Source organism: Nerophis lumbriciformis, linkage group LG21 (assembly GCF_033978685.3).
Source record: "Nerophis lumbriciformis linkage group LG21, RoL_Nlum_v2.1, whole genome shotgun sequence".
In the NCBI taxonomy this organism is placed as follows: Eukaryota; Metazoa; Chordata; class Actinopteri; order Syngnathiformes; family Syngnathidae; genus Nerophis; species Nerophis lumbriciformis.
The window spans coordinates 11,297,501-11,310,827 of record NC_084568.2 but is presented as its reverse complement, the minus strand read 5'-3'; the positions used below and the strand labels follow the sequence as shown (position 1 = coordinate 11,310,827).

The 13,327-nt window shown below is 32.6% G+C and overlaps 1 protein-coding gene across 2 annotated transcripts in view; it reads right to left on the bottom strand.

Moving 5' to 3' along the window:
* Positions 1-203: 203 nt before the first annotated feature.
* Positions 204-13,327, bottom strand: part of rgl2 (ral guanine nucleotide dissociation stimulator-like 2) — a 70,609-nt gene continuing 57,485 nt past the window's right edge. For both annotated transcript variants that reach the window (XM_061983089.2, XM_061983090.2), the window contains exons 15-21: positions 11,889-12,010; positions 6,895-6,981; positions 6,734-6,827; positions 2,514-2,741; positions 2,344-2,458; positions 1,919-2,109; positions 204-759 (exon numbers count right to left, since the gene is read on the bottom strand). In XM_061983089.2, the coding sequence (XP_061839073.1) occupies positions 1,925-2,109; positions 2,344-2,458; positions 2,514-2,741; positions 6,734-6,827; positions 6,895-6,981; positions 11,889-12,010 (831 nt within the window). In that variant the 3' untranslated portion in view covers positions 204-759; positions 1,919-1,924. The remainder of the gene's footprint in view (positions 760-1,918; positions 2,110-2,343; positions 2,459-2,513; positions 2,742-6,733; positions 6,828-6,894; positions 6,982-11,888; positions 12,011-13,327) is intronic.

The following is a 13,327-nucleotide window of genomic DNA, read 5'->3' as shown; positions in this document are numbered from 1 at the left end:
ACCAGGCAAACCATAGCGACTTTATTCATAAAGCCCTTTAACGATCAAACATAGTTGTCAAATAAGAGCTATGAGGGAGAAAAGATCATACAAATATTATTTCCAGTGTATGAGGAAATTATAGGCGATATTAAAATACTTAGTTACATTTTACAATGAAATAGAACGACGTGGGATGTTTATTTTGCTGGTTTTTTTGTTTGTTTTTATCGGTGAAGTACGTTAAAGTCCACGCTAACGTAAACACAATGTTGAAGGAAAATATAGAAACTAATAACTTACATGAGACGTTTCAGTGTTTTGGGACGGACAAATGTTTTTGTCGCCATGGAAACGTCATCATCATCGCCCTTTGAGACATTTCCCAAAGTGTGGATTGAGTTGCGATGACTTGAAAAAAACACAAGTAATAAAAAGGAGAATCTATTCTTCCTCCAGTGGTGAGTCTGCGATGCTTGCTGGATGTCGGTCACATCAGGACGTCTTTTCTAATACTGAACAAGTGATGACGTACAAAATACAATCAAATAAGAACATCGCATACGCGCTAAAATATTACATTCATAAAAATAAAAGTGTCACATAATTCCTGTGAAATAAAAGCAACATAAGGAAAAATTAAATAAAATATTAACAACAAAATGAGGTAAAAAAAATAAAATAAAATACACATTTAGTAAGAGCAATGGAAGAATGCTTTGGCATTAAATAAAATACATTTTGAAAACAAAGCAGAAAAGAGATAAAATGAAAGGTACTCTGAGAAAGGAGAAATACATTATATAAAGGAAAATGACAAGAAAAAATAGATGGAATACATTTAAATTAAAAAAAAAGGAGATGATGAAATTATAAAAAAAAAGTTAAAATAATAAAATAAAAATGACATGAAAAAAATGGATGAAATAAATTAAAATTAAAACAATGGATTAAGAAAAAAATACACACACACACAAAAAAAATGACAGAAAATATTCACAAAATTTAAAAAAATGACAGAAAAATGGATGGGTTACATTTAAATTTAAAAGGTTGTGAAATTAGAAAATGATACCAAAAAAGAAAAGAAAAGTGACAGACAAAATGGATTAAATAAATCCAAAGGAAAGAAAAGAGATCATGAAATTAGAAAAAGTTAACACATTAAAATAAAAAATGACAGAAACAATTGATAAAATGAAGGCAAATACATTTTACCATGGAATTAGAAAAAAAATTACAGAAAAAAGGACAAAATAAACGTCATTACAATTAACCATGAAATTAGAAAAAGGTGACAAAAAAATAAAAATGGATAAAATAAGTGTAAATACAATTTACCATGGAATTTGAGAAAGTTAAAATAAAGTTAAAATGACAGAAAAATGTTATACATTTAAATAAAAAACACAATGGAATTAGAAAAAAGTTATAGTAAAATAAAATGACGGGAAAAATGGATCAAATAAATATAAACAAAAAGTTAACAAAATAGATATATATATATATATATTTTGGATAAAATAAATGTACATTAAAAAAGACAACGGAATGAGAAAAAGTTAACAAAATGAAATAAAAATGACAGAAAAATGGATCAAATAAATGTGAACAAAATAAATGACAAAAAAACGATAAGAAAAAAATGGATAGAAGAATAAATGTACATACCATATAAAAATTACAGAAAAATGGATCAAATACATGTAAATAAAATTGACCATGGAATTATAAAAAGGTAAAGTAAAATAAAAATGACAGAAAAAATGGATAAAATACATTTGAATAAAAATAGACAATGGAATTAGAAAAGAGTCAACAAAGTAAAATAAAAATGACAGAAAAATGGATAAAAGAAATTAGAATAAAAAAAAGAGGTCATTAAATGAGAAGTTGATACACGATGAAATAAAGTGGGGAGTTAAAAAGTCCACATTACCTGTGATCAAAAGAGCGTTCGGACTAGTCTCCTCCCCTTGGCTTTGATTCGAGGGTAAGTGGCGCTCGTCTCTGATTGGCTGATTGCTGGCGAGCCAAGGGGCGTGTTTGCGTCTTTCCTTCTCAGCAGGAAGTCCACGCTGGACGACGTCATGGCGTAAAAGACGTTTCCTGTGGCGGGGATGATGAGCTCTGAGGGAAGAAGACATCATTATTATTATCATTATTTCTATTATTATTATTATTATTATTATATGTCAGCGTGGAGAAAACATTATTATTATTATTATTACTATTATTATTATTATTATTATTATTATTATTATATGTCAGCTTGGACAAAACATTATTATTATTATTTGTCAGCGTGGTGAAAACATTGTTATTATTATTATTATTATTAGTCAGCGTGGAGAAGATGCTCACCTTTCCCTTCAGGCAGGAGTTGGATCAGCTCATATCTGGACGCCTGCTTGGAGTCCTGATTGTGCTTCTCCAGGGCGGCGCTGACGGCGGCGGGCGTCTTGTCGTTGCTGGTGACCTGAGAGAAGAGCGATGAGCTGAGGCGCACTTAGCACGCTCCGCAGGATGCTCACCAGGATGCTCCTGTACAGGTTCCCGTCCTGCAGGTCCATGCCGATCCTGATGATGCGCATGTCGGGCCCCGAGCCCTTAGCACCGTTGGCCGGGGTGTTGCCGCAGGAGGCGGAGCGGCGGTGAGATTTGGGCGGCGTGCTGGGAGCCAGCGGGGCAGGGGAGGAGGCGTCACCGACGGGAGGCGACGTGTCCACGTCCAAGCAGGACACCGACGGAGACTTCATGTGCTGACGTCAAAAATAGGTTTAGGGTCAGTTTCTCCTTTATGGTCTTTCTGCGTGAATGAGGACTTGAATGAGAATATTCTCATCCATCCATCCATCCATCCATTTTCTACCGCTTATTCCCTTTGGGGTCGCGGGGGGCGCTGGAGCCTATCTCAGCTACAATCGGGCGGAAGGCGGGGTACACCCTGGACAAGTTGCCACCTCATCGCAGAATATTCTCATGTCAAAATCAAAATCACCCCCAACGTTTGTGCTACAATTTTTTGGTGTGTATTATATTTTGTATGTTAACGTCTTACCATTCATGACCAGCTCCATGAAACGTCAATAACATAAAAACTATAAAATGTTAACATAACAACTTTAACATAAACTTAACATAAAAAGTATGAAACGTTAGTAACATTAAAACTGTAAGACGTTAATAACATGAAAACTATAAGACATTAATAACATAAAAACTATAAAAACGTTAGTAACATTAAAACTGTAAAACATTAATAACATAAAAACTATCAATTGTTATTATTCCAAAAACTGTAAAACATTAATGACATGAAAACTATAAAACGTTAATAACATAAAAACTGTAAAACATTAATAACACAAAAACGTTAATAACATAAAAACTATAAATTGTTAACATAAAACGATAAAACGTCAATATAAAAACTGTAAAATGTTTACATAAAAACTATAAACGTTAACATAAAAACTATAAAACGTTAACATAAAAACTGTAAAACAGTAATAACACAAAAACATTAACAGTAAAACTATGAAACGCTAGTAACATTAAAACTGTAAAACGTTAATAACATGAACATTTTATGACGTTAACATAAAAACTATAAAATGATAACATAACTTTAACATGTAAATACCATAAAAACTATACAACTTTAGTAACATTAATACTGTAAGACTTTAATAACATGAAAACTATAAAACTATAAAACGTTAATAACATAAAAACTATAAAACGTTAGTAACATAAAAACTGTAAAACATTATTAACACAAAAACGTTAATAACATAAAAACTATAAATTGTTAACATAAAACGATAAAACATTATAAAAACTGTAAAATGTTAACATAAAAACTATAAACGTTAACATAAAAACTATAAAACGTTAACATAAAAACTGTAAAACATTAATAACACAAAAACGTTAATAACAAAAAACTATAAATTGTTAACATAAAACGATAAAACATTAATATAAAAACTGTAAAATGTTAACATAAAAACTATAAACGTTAACATAAAAACTATAAAACGTTAACATAAAAACTGTAAAACATTAATAACACAAAAACGTTAATAACAAAAAACTATAAATTGTTAACATAAAACGATAAAACATTAATATAAAAACTATAAATGTTAACATAAAAACTATGAAACGTTAACATAAAACGATAAAACGTTAACATAAAAACTGTAAAACGTTAATAACATAAAATCGGTAAAACGTTAGTAACATAAAAACTATAAAACATTGATAACATAAAAACCGCAAAATGTTAATAACACAAAAACGTTAATAACATAAAAACTATAAAACGTTAACATAAAAGCGATGAAACGTTAATAACAAAAACTGTAAATCGTTAATCAGATAAAAACTATAAAATGGTAATAAAATAAAAACTGTAAAACATTAACACAAAAACGTTAACATAAAAACTATGAAACGTTAACATAAAACGATAAAACGTTAACATAAAAACTGTAAAATGTTAATAACATAAAATCGGTAAAACGTTAGTAACATAAAAACTATAAAACATTGATAACATAAAAACTGCAAAATGTTAATAACACAAAAACGTTAATAACATAAAAACTATAAAACGTTAACATAAAAGCGATGAAACGTTAATAACAAAAACTGTAAATCGTTAATCAGATAAAAACTATAAAATGGTAATAAAATAAAAACTGTAAAATGTTAACACAAAAACGTTAATAACATAAAAACTATACAACGTTAACATAAAACGATAAAACATTAACATAAAAACTGTAAAACGTTAATAACATAAAATCGGCAAAACGTGAGTAACATAAAAACTATAAAACATTGATAACATAAAAACTGTAAAATGTTAATAACACAAAAACGTTAACATAAAAACTATAAAACGTTAACATAAAAACGATGAAACGTTAATAACAAAAACTGTAAATCGTTAATAAGATAAAAACTATAAAATGGTAATAAAATAAAAACTGTAAAATGTTAACACAAAAACGTTAATAACATAAAAACTATACAACGTTAACATAAAATGATAAAACGTTAACATTAAAACTGTGAAACGTTAATAACATAAAATCGGTAAAACGTTAGTAACATAAAAACTATAAAACATTGATAACATAAAAACTATAAAACATTGATAACATAAAAACTGTAAAATGTTAATAACACAAAAACGTTAATAACATAAAAACTATAAAACGTTAACATAAAAGCGATGAAACGTTAATAACAAAAACTGTAAATCGTTAATCAGATAAAAACTATAAAATGGTAATAAAATAAAAACTGTAAAATGTTAACACAAAAACGTTAATAACATAAAAACTATACAACGTTAACATAAAATGATAAAACGTTAACATTAAAACTGTAAAACGTTAATAACATAAAATCGGCAAAACGTGAGTAACATAAAAACTATAAAACTTTGATAACATAAAAACTGCAAAATGTTAATAACATAAAAACGTTAATAACATAAAAACTATAAAACGTTAACATAAAAGCGATGAAACGTTAATAACAAAAACTGTAAATCGTTAATCAGATAACAACTATAAAATGGTAATAAAATAAAAACTGTAAAACATTAATAACACAAAAACGTTAACATAAAAACTATGAAACGTTAACATAAAACGATAAAACTAACATAAAAACTGTAAAACGTTAATAACATAAAATCGGCAAAACGTGAGTAACATAAAAACTCTAAAACATTGATAACATAAAAACTGTAAAATGTTAATAACACAAAAACGTTAATAACATAAAAACTATAAAACGTTAACATAAAAACGATGAAACGTTAATAACAAAAACTGTAAATCGTTAATAAGATAAACACTATAAAATGGTAATAAAATAAAAACTGTAAAATGTTAACACAAAAACGTTAATAACATAAAAACTATACAACGTTAACATAAAATGATAAAACGTTAACATTAAAACTGTGAAACGTTAATAACATAAAATCGGTAAAACGTTAGTAACATAAAAACTATAAAACATTGATAACATAAAATCTGTAAAATGTTAATAACACAAAAACGTTAATAACATAAAAACTATAAAACGTTAACATAAAAACGATGAAACGTTAATAACAAAAACTGTAAATCGTTAATAGGATAAAAACTATTAAATGGTAATAGAATAAAAACTGTAAAACGTTAACACAAAAACGTTAAATAACATAAAAACTACTAAACGTTAATAACAAAGACGATAAAACGTTAATAACAAAAAAAACTGTAAAATGGTAATAACATAAAAACTGTAAGACGTTAATAACATAACTAAAATGGTAAAACATAAAAACTATAAAACGTTAATGACTTAAAAACTATAAAACGTTAACTTAAAAATGATAAAATGTTTACATAAAAACTGTACAACGTTTGGAACATAAAAACTATGTTAGTTAGAACAAAAAGGTCACAAATGTAACACAAACGGATGGAACAAGTATGGGGCAGTTTTGACAATAAAGTCGCATATATATTTTTCAAAAGTGACTAGTGACAAATTTAGCATCTTATTGAACACTTTTAGCTGTTTTTATGTTGTTGTTTTTTTTTTTTTAAAAACCAATAAATGTATGCTTTTGGTCTTTTGGGTGTTTGCGAATGAAACTAAAATTATTATTATTTTTTTTTTTGTAAAAATGTTTTTAAGCATTTTTTTTTTTTTTTTAAGCACTATTCCAACTTGTTACCTTTGTGAGTTTGGACAGCAGGTTGTTGACGGGGGTGGAGAAGTCAAAGAGGCCCTCAGAGTCGGCCGACAGGCTGCTCCTGGAAGAACTCAGACTGAAAAACCATAAATCATCAATAAATCATTCATGTGTTCACCTTCCGGAAGTTCTGCGCCGCTTACTTGGGACACTGCGTGACGATGACAGTCGGGGTGGGGCCTCGAGGGCCCGCCTCGCTGAGCGCTTCAATCTCATTGGACAGTCTGTAACTAAAAGTTTTGCGTGGATTAAAAAGTGCAAACTTGTGATTCTTACAGGGGCAAAATAGTTCATAGAGTGAGCTTGTCTGCATCAGAATACTCAAAATACTGCGATAAATACCCGTTTAGCGATCTTAATGTGATTTATTTGAACTAAAACTGTTATAGTTTTATTTAGCACGTCTGCAAACTGGCACAGTTACGCACAAACGGCTGTGGGAAAGGAGGCAAAGACAGACGATGGGTAGAGAATCCTGAGTCCGAGTGCGTGTCCACATATTTGTATATATAATATATAAATAATAGACATATTGCCTATTCAGCAATATAATTTATACAACAATTACAATTTATGCTTCAGTGCTGCCAATATTTTTAAATATTTTTTAATGGTGTTCTTTGTTTTTATACAGGAAATATATCATTAAAGACTATCTCCTATATGAAAAATTTTGTCACCATATACAGTATGTTCTCGCTTCTGGATCATTCCAGGTGCACTATAACATCACACTGTTCTCACCTTTGAGAAAAAAAATTTTAAATAGATTTTTGTATATATATATATATATATATATATATATATATATATATATATATATATATATATATATATATATGTATGTGTGTATGTATATATATATATGTATGTGTGTATGTATATATATATGTATATATATATTTATATATATATATGTGTATGTGTGTATGTATATATATATATATATATATATATATATATATATATATATATATATATATATATATATATATATATATATATATATATATCTGTCTATATTTTTATTTTTTATTTGTATTTTATTACTGATTTTTATTATTGTATGTATTATTATTTATTTTTTTGTTTATTTAATTGATGTATTTGTAGATATTACTTAGTTTTTTTTGCTGTTTCTTTCTTTTTTTGGGGGGGTGGTATGGTTGGGATATAAATAAAAAATATTTTGACATTTAGGGCAGACAACAGATATATGATGTATGTGAATATGATGTAATGGATAAGAATGTCTGATGCTGGATTAAATAAAAAAAATAAAAAAATAAAATATTTCGATTTTTGATTATTTTGATTAATTTAAGAACCCTAACAAATAAGAATTGCGATTAATCTGAAATCTTTTTTTTTTTTTTTTTTTTACACCCCGAGTACACACAGTCTTGGTAGATCACCCACAACACACCCATTAATACTACACACTACATTTGGACAGTATGCTAAAGAATAAAATACCTTTGATAAATATCAGTACTTTTTTTTTTTTCCATGGACATGATGGCCCATTGCTGGTAATATGAGCCGAGGCGCAGAGGAGTCAACACACACACAGAGCGCCTTGCAAGCGAAAACAGTGTGGAGACAGACGAGGGAGAACGGACATATTTTGGCTTCAAAACTAACGACAAAGGTGAAGCTATAAACACTCTTTGCAAGAGCTTATTTAAAACAAAAGCTAGTTAGCGGCTAACATCCCTCCACCTTGTTTTAGCTACTTCTAAATCACTAATCCTCGCCTTAATGGCAACAAAAAAAAATACAATTCTCACAAGTATCATCCCTGCAGGACGAGGAATGGCTAAACATGCTTCACTACACACCGTAGGAGTATACAATAGCTAACCGCTAACAACAAGCAAGCACCCCTTAATGTAATGGACCTATGCAGATATCCAATGTAACGATACCAAGAACAAGAGTCGATACTACAATGATTACGTCCATTTATTTTTTATTATCACTAAATATTTTGTCTTTTTTATTGTTTATAAACCCATGAAACACGTCCCTGGACACATGAGAACTTTAATTATGACCAATGTTTGATCGTGTTGTTACTTGGTATCGGATCGATACCCACATTTGTAGTATCAGCCAAAACTTATGTAACGAATCAAACAACAGAATAATAAGTGATTATTACATTTGAACAGAAATGTAGATAGAACATGATAAAAGAGAAAGTAAGCAGATGTTAACAGTAAATGAACAAGTATATTAATAATCCATCATCATGTTGACAAAATAATAGAATGTGAAATTACAAAATCCCAGCAGGCACAAGACTTTGAAACAATGTTGAGAAACTGTTGAATGAGGTCCTGATGTTGAGCAACTCAAACATAATGTTGAAACAACATGCTTTTTGATGACGTTTAATCAATGTCTGATTCTGACGTTGATTTGAGCATTGAATTTTGGTCATTTTCCCAACCAATATTTTACAACACAAATACTTTGAAACAACATGCTTTTTGATGACGTTTATTCAATGTTGGGTTTTGACGTTGATCTGACCATTGAATTTTGGTCATTTCCCAACCAACAACAACATCAACGTTGTCTCAATTTACAAAGACAACTATTTTGCAACATTGTTTCAAAGTTAGTTTTAAAGGAAATGTTTGTATGTATAATCAATGTTGTATCAATGTCTTGTGCCTAATGGGAAGTTGTCTAAAATGTTCACTATCTTATTTCATGTATAAATTATTCTTTGATTGCAATAAAAAAAAAACATATGTTAAATGTATCATAAGACGTAAAGTTAAAAATAAAGCCAATAATGACATGTTTTTCTTTATTTTGAAAAGTATGAAAATAGTACCAAACAGTACCAAAATATTGGTATTGGGAGAATACCAGTACACACGATGTATGTAGTGTTCTACAATACAGGATTTTCATATACAGGTAAAAGCCAGTAAATTAGAATATTTTGAAAAACTTGATTTATTTCAGTAATTGCATTCAAAAGGTGTAACTTGTACATTATATTTATTCATTGCACACAGACTGATGCATTCAAATGTTTATTTCATTTAATTTTGATGATTTGAAGTGGCAACAAATGAAAATCCAAAATTCCGTGTGTCACAAAATTAGAATATTACTTAAGGCTAATACAAAAAAGGGATTTTTAGAAATGTTGGCCAACTGAAAAGTATGAAAATGAAAAATATGAGCATGTGCAATACTCAATACTTAATTGGAGCTCCTTTTGCCTCAATTACTGCGTTAATGCGGCGTGGCATGGAGTCGATGAGTTTCTGGCACTGCTCAGGTGTTATGAGAGCCCAGGTTGCTCTGATAGTGGCCTTCAACTCTTCTGCGTTTTTGGGTCTGGCATTCTGCATCTTCCTTTTCACAATACCCCACAGATTTTCTATGGGGCTAAGGTCAGGGGAGTTGGCGGGCCAATTTAGAACAGAAATACCATGGTCCGTAAACCAGGCACGGGTAGATTTTGCGCTGTGTGCAGGCGCCAAGTCCTGTTGGAACTTGAAATCTCCATCTCCATAGAGCAGGTCAGCAGTAGGAAGCATGAAGTGCTCTAAAACTTGCTGGTAGACGGCTGCGTTGACCCTGGATCTCAGGAAACAGAGTGGACCGACACCAGCAGATGACATGGCACCCCAAACCATCACTGATGGTGGAAACTTTACACTAGACTTCAGGCAACGTGGATCCTGTGCCTCTCCTGTCTTCCTCCAGACTCTGGGACCTCGATTTCCAAAGGAAATGCAACATTTGCAGGGTTGGGTGATGGTTTGGGGTGCCATGTCATCTGCTGGTGTCGGTCCACTCTGTTTCCTGAGATCCAGGGTCAACGCAGCCGTCTACCAGCAAGTTTTAGAGCACTTCATGCTTCCTGCTGCTGACCTGCTCTATGGAGATGGAGATTTCAAGTTCCAACAGGACTTGGCGCCTGCACACAGCGCAAAATCTACCCGTGCCTGGTTTACGGACCATGGTATTTCTGTTCTAAATTGGCCCGCCAACTCCCCTGACCTTAGCCCCATAGAAAATCTGTGGGGTATTGTGAAAAAGAAGATGCAGAATGCCAGACCCAAAAACGCAGAAGAGTTGAAGGCCACTATCAGAGCAACCTGGGCTCTCATAACACCTGAGCAGTGCCAGAAACTCATCGACTCCATGCCACGCCGCATTAACGCAGTAAATGAGGCAAAAGGAGCTCCAACCAAGTATTGAGTATTGTACATGCTCATATTTTTCATTTTCATACTTTTCAGTTGGCCAACATTTCTAAAAATCCCTTTTTTGTATTAGCCTTACACAATATTCTAATTTTGTGACACACGGAATTTTGGATTTTCATTTGTTGCCACTTCAAATCATCAAAATTAAATGAAATAAACATTTGAATGCATCAGTCTGTGTGCAATGAATAAATATAATGTACAAGTTACACCTTTTGAATGCAATTACTGAAATAAATCAAGTTTTTCAAAATATTCTAATTTACTGGCTTTTACCTGTATATATATATATATATATATATATATATATATATATATATATATATATATATATATATATATATATATATATATATATATATATACATATATACACATCATGTTTATGACTGTAGTAGAGTACTGTAGAACAGTGGTCCCCAACGACCGGGCCACGGCCAGGTACCGGTCCGTGGATCGATTGGTACCGGGCCGCTCAAGAAATAAAAAAAATAAAATGTTTATTTTATTTTTTTAATTTTTAATTAAATCAACATAAAAAACACAAGATCCACTTACAATTAGTGCACCAACCCCAAAAACCTCCCTCCCCCATTTACAGTCATTCACACAAAAGGGTTGTTTCTTTCTGTTATTAATATTTCTGGTTCCTACATTATATATCAATATATATCAATACAGTCTGCAGGGATACAGTCCGGACATGATTGTATTTTTTATGACAAAAAAATAAATAAAAAAAATAAATAAAATAAAAACCATCCCCCTCGGTCTGTGGGACAAATTTTCAAGTGTTGACCGGTCCGCAGTTACAAAAAGGTTGGAGACCACTGCTGTAGAACACTCCATCAATAGTGGGCACCAAGTTCAACACACATGATATGAATGTTGTGTACCTTTGCTCCTCAGCTAGCGTGGGCACGCTGTGGTACCAACGCAGGAAGGCCTCGTCCTTGGCGAACACACAGTTTTTGCAAGACAACTGCAGGAGTCGGATTTGAGCTAAAACCTCAAATTCCTGACAAAAAGACAGAAAGGTTACAAGTTATCAAGTGTCAAGTCCTCACTTGACTATTCCCTATATATATATATATATATATATATACATTAGAGATGCGCGGATAGGCAATTTATCTCATCCGCAACCGCGTCAGAAAGTCGTCATCCATCCGCCATCCACCCGATGTAACGTTTGATCAGAACTGCATCCGCCCACCATCCGCCCGCCATCCGCCCGTTGTTATATATCTAATATTAATAAAAAAAAAAAAAAAAGGGTGAAAACTACGCGAATTGCACCTTGTGCAGACAAGATTTTTCGATCGGACACGGAGGAATTAGCGATGTAAAAGACCACGTTGGGACAAAAAAAACACAAGTCTAATGCCGTTGCTAGCGATACAAGTGGAAAACTTTCAACGTTTTTCGTCGCCCAAACAGATTCTTTGGATGTGATAAATGCCGAAGTTTTATTTACGGAGGCAATAATTGAGCATGGACTTCCAATCGCACTGGCTGATCACATGGGACAGTTAATAATGTAATGCAACCTTTAAAAATCATTACGCGGTGATCGCGATCCCAAAAATAAACTTTTCTTGCATGATAATGTCCAGAAAATTTCGCTTTATATTACTATAGAGTCCTTTTAACGAATGAGTTTGATGGTTTATCACAAACCTTAAATGAAATTCCATGGCCACCGTCCTGCTCTCTATATCAACCAGGGTGAGCCCCACCCCTTTCGTGAGCGCACTGAGCGCGGAGTGACCCCTTTTACGCGCCCCCGGCAACAGGGGTGGCAAGCAGGTAAGCTGCGCGGGCGGAGCGCGCGGAGTGACCCATGTTACGAGCCCCCGGCCACGGGGGTGGCGGGCAGGTAAACTGCTTACCTGCTGCGCGTGACGCCGGCCGCGGCGAAAGCGGACGAGGCGGGGTGTCGGTGCGGTGGGCGCGGTAGTGACCCTGGACGTGCGTCGGGCCCTTCTCGCGGATCGCCTCAGCTACGGCTCCCGGTGGGGCCCTCTCGGGGGAAGGGGCCTCGGTCCCGGACCCCGGCGAGGCGTCCCTTCTCCGCTCCGTAAAAGTGTCCATCTCTTTTCTTTTTTTTTCTTCTGTTGTGGCATATGCTGCAGGTGCCTGCTCGTTTTTCGTATGTGGGTAACAACATTTAACTATGTATATATATTTCCCAATTGGTTTAACTGCCACCCGCAAAAAAAAAAAAAAAATCTAATTAATCCGCCCGACCCGACCCGCGAGCCGATAAAATCTTATTTTTTTTAATTTCATCCGCCCGATCCGCGGATAATCCGCGGACTCCGCGGTTGTGTCC